At 37.9% G+C, this 17,121-nt stretch overlaps 2 protein-coding genes across 3 annotated transcripts; both read right to left on the reverse strand.

Moving 5' to 3' along the window:
• Nucleotides 1–1,143: 1,143 nt before the first annotated feature.
• LOC311251597 (uncharacterized protein) lies at nt 1,144–2,547 on the reverse strand. 2 transcript variants are annotated; one of them, XM_084344085.1, is made up of 6 exons: nt 2,423–2,547; nt 2,289–2,323; nt 2,136–2,179; nt 1,852–1,929; nt 1,422–1,661; nt 1,144–1,231 (listed from the first exon to the last, which is right to left on the reverse strand). In XM_084344085.1, the coding sequence occupies exons 1-6, from the start codon at nt 2,525–2,527 to the stop codon at nt 1,167–1,169; spliced, it is 567 nt and encodes a 188-aa protein (XP_084200211.1). In that variant the 5' UTR covers nt 2,528–2,547; the 3' UTR covers nt 1,144–1,166. The 2 variants fall into 2 exon arrangements, with proteins under 2 accessions (XP_084200211.1, XP_084200210.1); XM_084344084.1 differs by having other exon boundaries at nt 1,144–1,237.
• Nucleotides 2,548–2,642: 95 nt separating this feature from the next.
• On the reverse strand, nt 2,643–5,807 carry LOC311251577 (ubiquitin carboxyl-terminal hydrolase 47-like; the record flags this gene model as incomplete). Its single annotated transcript, XM_084344065.1, has 8 exons — nt 5,605–5,807; nt 4,522–4,644; nt 4,163–4,268; nt 3,845–3,957; nt 3,668–3,738; nt 3,460–3,585; nt 2,852–2,947; nt 2,643–2,756 (listed from the first exon to the last, which is right to left on the reverse strand). Coding segments are annotated over exons 2-8 (729 nt in total), but the record flags the coding sequence as incomplete, so codon positions are not given.
• Nucleotides 5,808–17,121: the final 11,314 nt, after the last annotated feature.

Consider the following 17,121-nt stretch of genomic DNA (forward strand, 5'->3'; position numbering starts at 1 on the left):
AAGAATAAGAAACAGATAAGAATGAAAGTCAAACTGTGTTGGGAGCTTTGGTTAACCTCAATATGCCGTTGTATGTGAATGATATTGCATGAGAAAATGTCTTATACTTTCATACCGGACGAATAAATACGATGTGAAAAAAGGAGAAAAATGTTGAAGCCATTTTCATGTGTTGGCTTATCTGGATTATGTTTCAAAGGGTAGGAGAGAGAACAAGTTATCCCTCAATAATAAGTGAACTAAAAATACATTAACTGTCACATTAAAGGCTGTTATGACTCAGAAATCTTAATTTACTAGCTTTTCTTCTGCCTTCTTTATTCATTTATGATGAGAAAGTTGCATCTATTCTGTTATCTGAAAGAAAAATATCACAATAAATACTGTTTGAATTTTTATAAATGTTGGGTTATATTTCTAATATCATCCCAACAGTGTGATAGTGTGTATCAGTGTGTATGACGATCATCAGATCATCAGAATCAAACAAAACAAAATAAAGAAAACATCCTCTGACAGCCATTTAAACATTTTCTACAACTGTTCTGGTCATGTTGTTCGGGTGTAGCCTATAATTTTATGACACTTATGTAATATAAAACATTACAGAAGTTTGTTTCATGTTTTTATTTCAAACTGGACAAAAATTCATACAGCTGTACACTTATTTTGTCACATGACGGTCAATCACCTCATTTTCACCTAATTAGGTTCTTGATTAAAGAGATAAGCTTTTCTGCACCAGTATAACTGAACTTTAACATTTACAATATTAATGAGGGAATGATACAAACTCAGAAATATTTATGTTTTTCCATAACTGAATAAAAAAGCTGCTCTCAGAGGAAAATAACGTCCCAGAACACTGTTTGAAGCTGGAAAGGTGGCAGGGTCCGCCACGCTTGGACGTGTGATCGAGGAGAAGTCTCACCTGATGGGAAAGAAAACATGAAATCAATTACAATTGCACAAACGTGTTATTTAACACTGAAAGTCATGAAAACAAGTGAGAACTCAGGTCAAACTTGATGGCAAAATCTCTCTTTTGTCAATCTATTCTCAACCATTCTTCCCTCTTATGAGTTATAAAATCTCTTTTTCTTCATTATCAGTGTCTTTTTCTCCTACTTTTCTTATGCGCTCCGCTTCGTCTCCTTTCAGTTCTTCTAGACGGTTGTTTGTTGCAGATCTGTCAGATCCTCTGAAGTGGTCACAACAGGCTTTCGATTTTCTGCGACTTGGGAGTGGAGGAAACGATAAATATTCAATAATGATCAGTCACAGTGCCAGTAAGAATAAGATATGTCAACGCAATGTATACTCCTGTAGCCGTGGAAAAATATACCTTTGTGTTCTTTTGTAAGTATATTTTATATGGCTGCCTTCATTAATAGTTATTAACATTTAATTTTCTCTATCACCTTCCTCTCTTCCAGCCTGAAGTCTCTCTTCCTCCCTTTCTTTTCTCATCTGTCCCTCATCTTCTTCATGATGTCCAGGCTGTGTGGTTTCTTTATCATCAGTGTTTCGTTCGCTGACATTTTCTTGATGTTCTTCGTCTTCTTTCTGTTCTTCTGGACCAATATCTTCGCTCTCTTCTTCTTCCACCTCACCTGTCACATCTTCTGGCGTGGTCTCTTTGGACATCTGAGACTTTAGGGCTTTGAAGAGGAAGAAAAATTATATAATTAACAAAATAACGATGATCAGTAAGTCAGAATAATCATATTTTCATGATGGACACCCTGTCACCCTTACAGTTGTTGTGGCTGCTTGAAATAAAGCAAATAAAAGAACAATTCTGGTGCACATTGACTCTCTTTTACTTTGCCCTGCATTAATCTACATTACCTTTTTGCTTTTTCTTCTCGGCTTTCATCATTTTCAATCTTTCGATGGGTCTGAACATCTTTCTGCTTGAATCTCTCCCTGAAGACAAAAAGTTTATCTACGTTTATTCAGACAAGTAATTCATTCTATTTAAATTCTTCGTCTTTAACTTTATTTAACTTGTCATTTCTTTCTTTCTTGCAGGGTGTCTGAGATACAGAGGCCTACAAGTGCAGGGAAAGTAATATATTGCATGTATACAGTAACAATCTGTTAATTACAAAGACAAAAATTAAATGTCTTACCTTTGTTCTTCCCTCTGTACATGAGGAGATATGCAGTGCTGGAACTGATGAACAATCATTTTTAGAATAAGAAAAAGTCAACAACATTCAGTCAGAACGAACAGAAAATACAATTATTTACAGATGTGATAAAATGGGATCCATCAAACATACTTGTAAATCTTCTTTGCAAACGGTTGTTCTTCAGCCTACACCATTGAGAAGCACATTTCATCAAATTAAAAGGTGTTATTGATCTTACTCATCAGGTTTTGCGTCACTGACGGATGAGTTAAATGAACGCTCACCTTTCTGACCTCAGTGTCATCAAACTCATACCAGGTTTTGTCCTTCTTGGACAGGACGGTGGCTGTGTAATGTCCACCGCTTAGACCGCCCATGTGATTCACCATCCCATACAGTTTGTACTTCTTGTTCTGCAATGAAGAACACAGTTAGATACAGGGGAACGATTTTAAAGAAAACACTAGAAACACAGTTATTTCCTCTTGCCTTTGTCTTCAATATGCGTGGCACTTCCACACAGCAGTCAGATTTGACATGTGACCTGGTGTTGTAGTCAAAGTCAAATCTCTTGAGGAGCAGAATCAAGTTCTGAGGGAACTTCGTCATCTCACATCCCTGAATAACGCAAGAACGATTATTGAACACTACAGACAGTTTTGTAAACAACAAAATCTCCACGTGATTCCCGTTTAACATTTCTCACAACTCACACTGGTCGCCTCTGTTTTCGTTTTACATTCGTTGCAGTACACCATGTTGTCGCCACCGAAAGTTTTTGTCTGGAAAACCCTTTGAAAGCCTCTTTCCTGAAAAAACACAAATGTTGCAATGACTTATTTTTTTATTTACTAACACCGCAAAATTTGCCGGCAGGTTCTGAGATTGTTCCGTAATAAGCAGGCAGTTAAAATAATTTCTAAGCAGTTTATAAATGAATTTAGGAACAGATGTCCTGCTGCCCTTTTCCAGTACATTGGAGGGGCGTCCTTAATGAATCGAAAAGCTAGCTAAAAAGACAAGCAAAGATTTTCCACAACCTGGCAACCCAAACCCATCTGACTGATTCATGATCTTATTCTTTTCTGATTTATGTTGATTTATGTTCATGTTCCAGAAACATAACAAAAGAATAAAAAACTGAACTTGTGAACTGAAATTTATAATATGAAATAATAATAAATGCGCTTGCTTTTAACTTTACCAGTGTGCGATTTTCTAAGAGCCGTGTCGTTTTCCTCCATGTCTCATCTTTTCACAATAACACAAGTGGGTGCTATATTGAAACATTAAACTAGAGCTCTGAGATTCGTCTGCTCACCACGCTGAAGGTTGAATCGTGAGTATCTTTCAGAGACAGTGGAAGAGTCCAGAACGGATTGGTCTCTTCATTGATGATGTGATCTTCTGGGCATTTTATTGTGTATGTCAGCTGTCCTTGGAAAACCTGTGCATAAAAAAGTCTATCGTCACAAAGCATTATCATTTGTCCCCCTGTAAATAACACCATAGATATTTTAAGTGCTCACCTCAGAGGCCTTTTTGCTGACCTTATGTAAAATCATCTCCAGACATTCAGCAGCGTCACGCTGCTGATCAACTGCAGAGTGATTCATGAGATTTAATCCAGAATACTAATTCCACTAAAACAGCTGCTATGTGACCTTCCTTCATGACGTTTTGCTGTTGATCACTGCTCAACTTACCATTTTCGATACTCAAAGAGTTGGCGAGTCCACTGGTTTCACATATTGTTTTTTTCAGTTGTCCAAAGATGTTAATCAGCTCCTGATCTGTAGAGTGCATATTTGGTTCCAACCTTTGGGAAGAGGGAAGTTTATTGGAGAATGTTGACTGAATGCATTGACGTTGACAACATCAATGTTGGAGTGTCATTCAATAAAAGAAGAAGAAATATTGAAACCGATGCAGCACTGACTCACTCTACAAAACAACGCTTTCTGTTAATACCTGACGATACTTGTTTTGCCACTTATTAGCAGAAGAAAGCAGCTGTTTCAAACCTGTCGTGGATCTCTTTCGTCATGAAGAGAACTTGCAGGACACTGTTGAGGTAACATGTGGCTCCCTGATTAATCAGGCCACAATGAGGTCTCTGTGGCCGAGGCGCTTAAAAGGAAGAAAAACACCCATCAGTACACCATCTCCATTCATTCACGCGTCAGATTATAACAGGAATATGGAGAATGACCAAAAACTCAGAGCAACAGGAGACTACATTAACCAATATCAGATGTTTCAAAACATGTAAGTAATCAATCAATCAAGGTATGTACTGTCTATATTTTGTTGTTGCATTAGCTCCAACTATCAATACCTGGTGCTCGAGATGGCCAATTCCTTCATTAGCTCTATGTCTCACCTCTGATATGACGTAATGTGGTGCCAGGTGATTTGTTGTCAATGGTCAAGGATTTCCCCCACTGCTCTCGGTGGCCAGTCCGACTACTGTCCAAGGTAGCCATCTTTCTTCGCGGATTTCCGGCTGAAGACAAAAAGTTTATCTTGTTTTAGTCAGGCGAACAATTCATTGCCATGTCAGTCTTACAAAGTGTTACATGTGCACGTCCTCCAGTTTAGCAGGTTTTTATATCATCATATGTGTTTCTGACACTTGCCAACCAGTACCTCTTCTAAATTATCCATCACTGTGAGATCTGGCTGCCTTCACACCTTCAGAAAGGCCCTATGACATGCAGTCCAGCCCAACAGGGGGCGCTATTCCTTCACTCGCTTATACTAACTCTTCAGACACCACAGGGAACATTTACTGTAGATATTCAACATTAATGTCTTCATCACGAACAACACAATGTAAGGGAGTTAAACCAAAGCAAAAGTCTGATTGATTGATTGATTGATTATTTTTATTTTTATTATTGACTTATTATCTAATATGAGATCAAATTCATTAAGTTGCATTTAATCACTGAAACTCTCTATACTCGCTGTGCCTGTTATCTCTCTGACCCATGACTGAACATGCCTGTGTAAACTAATTGTTAACTTAATATCCAGCAAAAACTTTGTAACAGTTCCTTCCTGAACGTCTCTCTCGGTTAATAAATAATCGAAGAAGTCATGATTATGAACCTATTGATTAATGCCATTCACAGAATATCTACAACGGCAGTATCAGCGGAATGATGCTTTCAATAACAACTGGGAAAACTCGAAACTCGAGTCTGTCACCTATTCAAGATGGTGTATTTTGGGAAGCCCTACATTTGCATTGCATATAATAATACATCGTACGATATTCACCAGTTTAATCCAACGGGTGAATCACAGAAAAGAAAAAAGAAAAGAAAACAGAATTATTATGGTTAAAGATTCAAAACAAATTTCTGCTTGAAATAACTTTGAAATAACAAAACTAAAGATATTTTTTGCTGTAAGAAAAAAAAAAAAAGAAAAAAAGAAAAATCAAATCTATAATACTTACTGACGGCCGGGTTTCATACATACTGAACTCGGTATCTTCCAGAGGAGGATGTGGCTGCCAGTGTTCAAACTATTGATGGCTGACCGACAGCCAGTAATCAATATACACCTGTTATATTCTAGGAACCCCGCTGCGAGCCTCTCTGATTTGATGAAAATCAGGATCTGGCGTTACCCTGCCTAGTTTTTCCTTTCCATTTTGCAGAAAAGCCTGATCACAACTTCTGTCACCTGGACAACGAACCGTGGTGTGACAGCAATGGGCCGGATGCACAGTGTAGACCCGCCCTGCAGGATCACTGTCACAGCTGATCTGGAAGCTCATGCTGCATGTCTCTTCATCTTTTTTTTTTTTTTCATCCACCACCTGAATCTAGTCCAGTTACATCACTGTTGTGTTGTTCATTCCAGTCATTTACAGAAAATCATTAACACATCCGTGTTCTTGTTTTGTCTATCTGTTGACAGAATGTAGTCCTGCTACATTCAGGTACGTGCAGCATCTCCTGCTGATTAAAACACTTTCAGTTTCAGGTCAGCTGTCTCACCAAAACACAATCCTGAGTGAGAGCCAGCACTTAGACTCAGATTCTGACAGGATCATATTGTTTATATTGTATTGAACATATTTCTGACATGGGTGACACCTTATAATAACCACCATTAATAGCTTATTAGATTTAGATTTAGATTTAAATGTAATTACAATGAAATTGGCCATAAATCAATTGTAAAGGTTGAAAACATCAGTTGCAACTCTTTAATGGTCATCCAGATTATGTTTTTTAGATGAGCCACACAATATTTATCAACCACTTACAAACTATTATGAACATCAGTTGCAACTTTACAATATAACAATTGCTAATAAATAGTTTATAAAGCATTTCATTGCTTGTTAAGCACTTATGATATTAGCCATCATTTATAAATGGTAAATTTATTGTTATTTAACTGTTAAGAAGCAATAAAATGGTTCATAAAACATTTATTAAGTAATTGTAAAGGTTAAAAACATCAGTTGCAACTCATCCAAATAATGTATATAAATGAACCACACAGTATTTATTATTATGAACATCAATTGCAACTTTACAATAAACAATTGCTTATAAATAGTTTATAAAGTATGTATATGTTTGTTAACATTAAAAATACTATTAACTAAAGTTGCATTAACTTAAAATTTGCATTTTTAATTATATATAATTGTTTATTTCAATGATTTGACAGATACTATAAAGTGCTACCAAATGTATATATCAAGATATCAAAGACCCAGAAACAAACAAACAAATAAACAAACAAAAAAATACAGAGGACATGACCCCATCTCAAGATGTTTTACCGTCATCTGATGATCTGATGAGAGTGCCAGTAAACACATTGATTGACACACCCAGTTATGAAAAACAACCACCAGATTCATGTCAAGGAAGATAAAAACAAAAACCACCTGATTGGCGGGAATGATGACGCACAATTAACTGAACCAAACAATCCCCTGAGTCCAGCAGGACCTGAGTCATTCTGGCTTGAGAGTTTTTCAGGGTAATTTTATTTAACGCAACACAATGAAAAGAAACAGGCATTACAAGGCAAATCATGATGATATTAAAACCCCAACCAAGTGTTTTTGTGTGTGCATAAGTCCAAGCATCCTTTTCTGAAATTCTGATTTTATTATATTTATTTTGTGCCTTTTAAAAATATATGTAATTATTCTTACTTTATTGTTTTTTGAAAATATTTACAGTACTATTAGCCTTCAATTGATATCAGTGGGCCTATTATTATTATTACAATTATAAAGGAAACTTGTAAATACACACCCACAACTTCCCTTAATCTGCTCACCAACCATTGTATTCATTATTGTTTCCTGTCATTCATTTAATTACTTTTTGCATTCTGGTGTCTATCATTAACATATTTTCTTTTCTCTATTCTCATTCTTTGGCTGCAGTCACACACTCACATACCATCTTTGGATCACATGACTTCAAGGAAGAGGACGATCACACGTCAGGCAGACTATCCCTTTAAAGTGGAGCAGTCAGTCAGTCAGTTACATGAGAGTGTGGCAGACTGAGTCAGCATGGGAGGCAAACTGTCAATCAGACCGAGGAAGAATAAATTCAAAAAAAGGGTTAAGATTAGACCTCCGGAACCACCCAGAAATGAGGCTGCTGCGTCGGATAACGAAGAATTTGATGTTTCGACTTACAGAGACCACGTTGTGCCTGACATTTACGAACATGTGCCTCATAGAGACGACTTTGTGTCCCATGAAGTCAACGTTATCGCTCGCGAAGAGATCTCTGACGACAGCAGGAGTTGGACAACTTACGAGGAGAAGAGTTATGACCCTCACGACCCCACGCTCACATTTGTAGATGGAGAAGATGAAATGGACTGTAAGTAGATGGGCTGAACAAATACAAATAAGAGCTTCTGTTACAGAGGATTTAGTTTCCCTACTGATTTTTAAGTCTTTAATCATGGCTTGTGTCTGTTTCATAGTTTTGTGTAACGACTACAGGTCTCGCAGAGCAAAGATGTCCTGTGGTCACGCTGTCACTCCGATGTCTCTCACCGACTGGTGTCTCAGGCTGTTGGATGAGGAGGTATGATTACACCTTCATGATGAAACTCAGTGACATTGATAAGGTTTCATTTGGATGTTTCATTATATCTGGGTAAATATACTTTGCACTTGACATTGACGTTGGTTAGTTGTAGTAAACCATTAAAGCAATAGTTTGCTGCTCACTGTTTTCTTTTTCACTCTTTAAAGTTTTTCTTTGATTTTCTCTTTAAGGGCGAGTGTGAGTTTACGTGTGGTAACTGTGATGTTCAGTGGTCCTTTGAGGAGGTTTGCAAAATGGCTCTTCTGACTCCTGAAGAAGTGGAAGAATTTGAGAAGAAAATGTTCCACAACGCTGCGAAGAACTTCTTGGACATCAAACAAGTAAGTGTATTCTGTTTTTATTTGCTTAGTAACATTAAATAGTTGCACATCTGACTACAACAGTGAATTTAAAAACATCTTGTTCATTTTCTCTTCACAGTGTCCTGGTTGCAAGTCTCGCGTGGTGAGAAACGATCTCTCCAATCTGAACGTAGAGTGCACGTCATGCACAGCTAGCAAGAGAAGGACGTACAGGTTCTGCTGGCAGTGTTTGAGGGAATGGAAAGGTCGGGCTCCCCGTTCAGACCGCTGTGACAATGACGGCTGCCCAGATCCTTTGGACATATTGAGGAACTGTCCGAATGTCGTCTTCAAGGATGTGAAGGGGGTCAACGGCTGCCCCTCCATCCGTGCCTGTCCCACTTGTGGTGTGCTGGTGGAGCACAACAAAAATCAGTGTAAAAGCATGATCTGTCCCCGGTGTAAGGTCAAATTCTGTTTCGTGTGCCTGAAGATCAGCGAAGGGTGTCTGAAGATAAACCCATACAATCTTTGCCCCACTGGTGTAACACCCAGGCAGAGATCTATACCTGTGTGGCGCCGGACAAGTTCTGTTAATTGAAACCTGTGATCTCAAAAAATACAATACGGCCTTTTTAATGTATTTATTTTCCCTCTTTGTTCTTGTGTTGAAAAGCTTCCTCATAATGCCATCATGACTGTTCTTACTCAGGCAAGAGCTCAACCGCACCAGCTTAAAAGAACAGTTAAGATTCTAATATATATATATATATACATATATATACATATATATATATATATGTATATATATGTGTATATATATATATATATATATATACTCACACAAGAATGACTTCTCGCCACGAAACATTTACATCAACAATTGTAAAAAGTAACATCTAAACTGTAGTCATGTCTTATGGTATTTGTAATATTTGAAACCCTGTATATCCTGATTATGTTGGATATGTCAGTATTTGTTCATTTCACATTTTTCAGTATTTTCAGAGTACTTGATGTTTTTTCTTAATATAGGTTATGTTGTGTTGCCATGTCAGTGTGTTTTATTGTGTCCTGTTTGCATGTTACTTGTTTTTTTTTTATGTAAGGTAATATTAATGGGATCCACAAAAGGTAAACAATAAAGTATTTTCTTCTCGTCAACTTTGTCCTGAAGATTTGTATATGTGATACCCTTTTACCTTTGGATGTTCATCAGTTAGAACGTATAAATGTATACAGGATTGTGTTCTGTATGTCATATTGGTTGGAAGTAATATTTTTATTTTGTAATGTAAAGTAATATATGGTGGCCATTTTTTGTGACTTCACTCAGGGTAGGAAGCTCAAATGCTGAAGACCTGCTGTGTTCTAGTCAAATCTGACAAATCATTAAAGATTATAATGACATGATGATTATCATTTCACCCCTTCCTGATTGGTCAGTCTTTGAATAGACAATGAATAATGAAATCTGGACTTCGGGCCATACTTCGAGATAAAACAACATATTTGCTAACCCTTTAGCTTCTGCTCGACAAAAGCTAATATTGGCATTCAACTACTTCCCAGTTAACATTACAATTTCACTGTAACACCATACAAGGAACACACATCAGACAAAAACAGTAATGTTAGCTAATAAGTGGTTGAATATTAACTTTAGCTAATGGGTTTTCAATATGTTCTTTTACTTAGAAATATGGCCTGATGTCCCCCAAATGTTCAACAGCAGCAGTGAAATGATAATTATTTGTCAATTGTTTGTTCACAGCTGTACGACATTTAAGCTTTTCACCCTGAACGTGAGGTCAAAGGAAAATGGCCGCCTTGTGAATACAGTCTACTGCAGATGAAAATGACGTGACTCGTTATTTTCAGCCACTTTATCCAACTTCCTTCCTCACTCTCTGATCTCCAAGAAGTTATAGTCACACGCTACTAAATGAAACACACCGTTATATTGAATAAAATCAGGATTTCTGTGGGTTTGAACATGGACACTGGAAACATTATTGGCTAATGTAAGTGCACAACTCAACAGAACATATGACAGACGTCTTGTAATTTTTAGACATTTTAATGCAGAAATGTTACATTTTATATCTTTAAGAGAATAAACTAACAAGCGAGTATAACAGTAAATAAAAAGCACAATTGAGGTTCAATCAATCAATTCATCACTTTAATTGGGGCAGCTGGTTGTTGGATGCATACATTTAGCACACATAAAACACAGCCACATATGAAAGAGCAAAAAATATATTGATTTAATTGAACAGAGTTTCTTGTGCAGTGCCAGTTATCAACCACCCTATTGAGTATATTTTTGAGTTTGACCTTGAGAAATTGATAAGATAAAATGTTAGCACAGACTCAATGGTGTCATGAGACAAAAGAGAGGTTTGAGCAGCTCTTGAAAATCTGATGTACGACAAAAATTAAGTTTGTTTGCGTGGAAATAATGCAGTTAAAGTCTAATAGTGTTAAAGTTTTAACTCTGACATTCAGGACAAGCTTGATGGCTAAATGTCTCTTTCCCTCAGTCTATTCTCATCTGTTCCTCACTATGTCTCTTCATCACCAGTGTCTATTTCTACTGCCTTTCTATTGCGTTCCACTTCGTCTCCTTTCAGTTTATCTTCACCCTGTTCTTCTTTCACTCGTCTGTCACATCTTGTGAAATGGTCTCAACAGGCTTTTGACAGTCTGTGGCTTTGAAGTGCAAGAAAAGTAATAAATTAAGTAATGATCATGATTTACAGCCCAAAAATGTCAGCATATAGTCCTGTGTGATGTAGCTTTGGAAAACAAGCTCATGTACTATTTTCACTCTTACATAATGCATCTGAATTTAGGAAATAAATCGCTGAGAGCCAATGAAAGTGGTCTGTATTGTATGCTGCCACAGACACGCACTTTTTCTCTTAATGAATGTTGCAGAAAGTAGGACACATGTACTTCTTTTTACCTCTTTGTTCCTCCTTCTCTGTCTTTGTCTCTTCATCCAGATGTGGTTCACAGGAGTCTTTCGACTGTTCTCCAACATAAACAGAAGCATCTTCTACTCTACTTTCATTTAAGTCCTCAGACTTGTTGTTTTCTTGTGTGTTGCTGTCTTCATTTTCCTGTGTCTCTTCACCTGCACTGCTTTTCACTTCACTCACTGTTTGATTAATAATTGATGTGTCAGTCTCTACATTTTCTGCATCTCCCTCCTCTCCTCTAGCCTGAAGTCCCTCTTCCTTCCCATCTGTTGTCATCTGTCCCTCATCCTCTGCACTATGTCCCATCTGTGTAGTTTCTTCATCATCAGTGTTTCTTTCGCTATTTCTTTTGGGTTCTTCGTCTTCTTTCAGTTCTTCAGGACCAGTATCTTCACCCTGTTCTTCTTCCACCTCTGTCGGATCCTCTGAAGTGGTCTCAACAGGCTTCTGACACTCTGCGGCTTTGGAAGCAAATAAAAGTAATAAATTCAGTAATGAAACAACGTGAACAAGTCAAACATGTCAACATCTACATCCATGTAACATAGTCTGTGAAATAGATACTTGAGTGTCTTTTGTATACTGTATATAGCTCATCAATGCACTTTTGCACAAAGTGCCTGAATGTATAACATCAATTACAAAGAGACAATAAAAGTAGTTGTTTTGTATGCTGCCACAGACACACACTTTTTTCTCTTAATACATGTTGCAGACAGTAGGACACATGTTCTTCTTTTTACCTCTTTGTTCCTCCTCTGTCTTTGTCTCTTCATCCAGATGTTCACAGGAGTCTTTCAACTGTTCTCCAACATTAACAGAAGCATCTTCTACTCTAGTTTCATTTACCTCCTCAGACTTGCTGTTTTCTCGTGTGTTGCTGTCTTCATTTTCCTGTGTCTCTTCACTTCCACTGCTTTTCACTTCACTCACTGTTTGATTATTAATTGATGTGTCAGTCTCTACATTTTCTGCACCACCTTCCTCTCCTCTCGCCTGAAGTCTCTCTTCCTTCCCATCTTTTCTCATCTGTCCCTCATCCTCTGCACTTTGTCCCATCTGTGTGGGTTCTTCATCATCAGTGTTTCTTTTGGGTTCTTCATCTTCTTTCAGTTCTTCAGGACCAGTATCTTCACCCTGTTCTTCTTCCACCTCTGTCGGATCCTCTGAAGTGGTCTCAACAGGCTTCTGACACTCTGCGGCTTTGGAAGCAAATAAAAGTAATAAATTCAGTAATGAAACAACGTGAACGAGTCAAACATGTCAATATCTACATCCATGTAACATAGTCTGTGAAATAGATACTTGAGTGTTGCTTGTATACTGTATATAGCGCATCAATGCACTTTTGCATAAAGTGCCTGAATGTATAACATCAATTACAAAGAGACAATAAAAGTAGTTGTTTTTGTATTCAGTGTTAGACACACACTGATTCTCTTAATACATGTTGCAGACAGTAGGACACATGTTCTTCTTTTTACCTCCTTGTTCCTCCTCTGTCTTTGTCTCTTCATCCAGATGTTCACAGGAGTCTTTCAACTGTTCTCCAACATTAACAGAAGCATCTTCTACTCTAGTTTCATTTAAATCTTCAGACTTGCTGTTTTCTGGTGTGTTGCTGTCTTCATTTTCCTGTGTCTCTTCATCTTCACTGCTTTTCACTTCACTCACTGTTTGATTATTAATTGATGTGTCAGTCTCTACATTTTCTGCATCTCCCTCCTCTCCTCTAGCCTGAAGTCCCTCTTCCTTCCCATCTTTTCTCATCTGTCCCTCATCCTCTGCACTATGTCCCATCTGTGTGGTTTCTTCATCATCAGTGTTTCTTTTGGGTTCTTCATCTTCTTTCTGTTCTTCAGGACCAGTATCTTCACCCTGTTCTTCTTCCACCTCTGTCGGATCCTCTGAAGTGGTCTCAACAGGCTTCTGACACTCTGCGACTTGGAGGGAAATAAAAGTAATAAATTCAGTAATGAAACAACGTGAACAAGTCAAACATGTCAACATCTACATCCATGTAACATAGTCTGTGAAATAGATACTTGAGTGTCTTTTGTATACTGTATATAGCTCATCAATGCACTTTTGCATAAAGTGCCTGAATGTATAACATCAATTACAAAGAGACAATAAAAGTAGTTGTTTTGTATGCTGCCACAGACACACACTTTTTTCTCTTAATACATGTTGCAGACAGTAGGACACATGTTCTTCTTTTTACCTCTTTGTTCCTCCTCTGTCTTTGTCTCTTCATCCAGATGTTCACAGGAGTCTTTCAACTGTTCTCCAACATTAACAGAAGCATCTTCTACTCTAGTTTCATTTAAATCTTCAGACTTGCTGCTTTCTGGTGTGTTGCTGTCTTCATTTTCCTGTGTCTCTTCATCTTCACTGCTTTTCACTTCACTCACTGTTTGATTATTAATTGATGTGTCAGTCTCTACATTTTCTGCATCACCTTCCTCTCCTCTAGCCTGAAGTCCCTCTTCCTTCCCATCTTTTCTCATCTGTCCCTCATCCTCTGCACTATGTCCCATCTGTGTAGTTTCTTCATCATCAGTGTTTCTTTCGCTATTTCTTTTGGGTTCTTCGTCTTCTTTCAGTTCTTTAGAGCCAGTATCTTCACCCTGTTCTTCTTCCACCTCTGTCGGATCCTCTGAAGTGGTCTCAACAGGCTTCTGACACTCTGCGGCTTTGGAAGCAAATAAAAGTAATAAATTCAGTAATGAAACAACGTGAACGAGTCAAACATGTCAATATCTGCATCCATGTAACATAGTCTGTGAAATAGATACTTGACTGTCTTTTGTATACTGTATATAGCTCATCAATGCACTTTTGCATAAAGTGCCTGAATGTATAACATCAATTACAAAGAGACAATAAAAGTAGTTGTTTTTGTATTCATTGTTAGACACACACTGATTCTCTTAATACATGTTGCAGACAGTAGGACACATGTTCTTCTTTTTACCTCTTTGTTCCTCCTCTGTCTTTGTCTCTTCATCCAGATGTTGTTCACAGGAGTCTTTCGACTGTTCTCCAACATTAACAGAAGCATCTTCTACTCTAGTTTCATTTAACTCCTCAGACTTGTTGTTTTCTTGTGTGTTGCTGTCTTCGTTTTCCTGTGTCTCTTCACCTGCACTGCTTTTCACTTCACTCACTGTTGACTGATCATTAATTGATGTTTCAGTCTCTACATTTTCTGCATCTCCCTCCTCTCCTCTAGCCTGAAGCCTCTCTTCCTTCCTATCTGTTGTCATCTGTCCCTCATCCTCTGCACTATGTCCCATCTGTGTGGGTTCTTCATCATCAGTGTTTCTTTCGCTATTTCTTTTGGGTTCTTCATCTTCTTTCAGTTCTTCAGGACCAGTATCTTCACCCTGTTCTTCTTCCACCTCTGTCAGATCCTCTGAAATGGTCTCAACAGGCTTCTGACACTCTGCGGCTTTGGAGGGGAAGAAAAACATGAAACAGTCAAACATGTCAACATATACATCCATGTAACGTAACCTGGAAAAAGATACTTTAATATTGTCTGTATACTGTACGTAGGTCATCAATGCACTTTTGCATAATGTATTTAAATGTATTAAATAAATCACATGGAGTCAATAAAAGTGGTCATTTTTGTATGCTGCCATAGACACACACCGATTCTCTTGATAGAAATTGCAGACAGTAGGACACATGTTCATCTTTTTACCTCTTTGTTCCTCCTTCTCTGTCTTTGTCTCTTCATCCGGATGTTGTTCACAGGAGTCCTTCGACTGTTCTCCAACATTTACATTCAGATTGTCCTGTGCTTCTACATCTACACTGTTTTCTACCTCACTGGCTGTTCCACAGTTCTCATCAGTTTTTACATCTCTGATATGACTTATTTCTCCATCTGACTGATCATCTTTATCATGTGATCCAAACCTTTCACACTCTGACTCTCCTGCTATCTCCTCCTCCTCTCTTGGCTTCTCTCTGTTCAAGAGCTCACTTTCAGGCTCAGTCTCTGATCTGACTTCATCATCCAAAACAATCTTTTGAGTTTCGGCAGTACCCTTCTCGCCTCCAGTCTGACTGCTTAAAGCCTCATCACTTGTCTTCTGTACCTCATCCGTGTCATTCTGTCTTATTTGTCCCTTATCTTCATCATCAGCATCCCTTTCCAAGCTTCTCTTTGGTTCCACATTGTCTTGTCTCAGATCATCCAGCTTTCTCGTCTCAGGGGACATCTGCGACTCAGCGGCTTTGAATTGAAGAGACAAAACATATTTAGCAACGATCTGTTAATGTTACAGCAATGGCCTAAATTAACTCTTATGTTTTCTTGTAGACCTACCTCTGTACGTGAGTAGATAGACAGTCCTGGAGCTGTTGAACAATAATTTTGAGGGGACAGCAAACAGTGAATACTTTTTTAATATGTCTCAAATATTATTAATGATAAAATACAATAATAAGTTCCATCAGACATACTTGTAAGGTCCAGTTTTTGCAAATGGCTGTTCTTTAACCTGTAGCATAAAAAAACAAAATGACAACAAAATTGTATTTAATGTTTGATCTTTCTGTTGGTATGTTTTGAATATGCAATATCCTAATGGAACAGGTTAAGTAAAGTCTTCCTTACCTTGTTGACACGAGTATTATCAAACTCGTACCAGCTTCTGTCCTCATCAGACAGGACGGTGGCTGTGTAATGTCCTCCTCTTAGACTGCCCATGTGATCCACCATCCCATACAGTGTGTACGTCTTGTTCTACAATGAAGAACACAGTCAGGAACATGAAAAGATTTTAGAAGCAATTAAGACCATTCAAATAAAAATCACATATAAAAATGACTTTTCCTTGCCTTCAACTGTAATTCACATGGCACTTCCACGCAGCAGTCTGATTTGAAATGTGACATGGTGTTGTAGTCAAAGTCAAATCTCTTGAGGAGAAGAATCAAGATCTGAGGAGAGTCCACCATCTCACATCCCTGAATAACACAAGAAATGTTATTTAAGACTACGCACCCTATTTAAAGGATGTATGATGCATGGTGTAAGGCGCATGGCGCAAAGGTGCTGTATGCTCTTAATTAGTCATAGGTGTGTTTTGGGCGTAACACAAATCAATCAGGGCATCATCCTGCGGACCTGGCTCTTTAAGGGAATTGGGAATGGGGGGTGACACACTTACTGAGTTCCTCTACACATCAAAAATCACACACACAGTTCAGATACACACAGTAAAATTGTTTGGAGTGAAGCAGCTGTCCCCCAGATAAATCCTGAGCTCCATCAGAGCTGTGTAAAAAATATTAATCGCAGAAGCTTTGTGCCAAGCATTAGATAGAGCCCTGTATCCTTTATCTCAGTATTTTAAACTAACAGGACATTTTCATTTTATTCCAGTAGAAAAAATTACCAGCCTTCAGTTTGTGATTTCATTTTGAGGTTAAAACTCACACTTGTTGCTTCTGTCTTGTTGTTACATTCGTTGCAGTACACCATGTTGTCTCCAGTGTACGTTTTTGTCTGGAAAATCCTCTTAAAGCTGTCCTCCTGTGGAAACACAAATATTGTAATAAATTGCAATTTAGATCAGCA

This window comes from Pagrus pagrus, assembly GCF_965226575.1.
Source record: "Pagrus pagrus genome assembly, chromosome: 22".
Lineage (NCBI taxonomy): Eukaryota > Metazoa > Chordata > Actinopteri > Spariformes > Sparidae > Pagrus > Pagrus pagrus.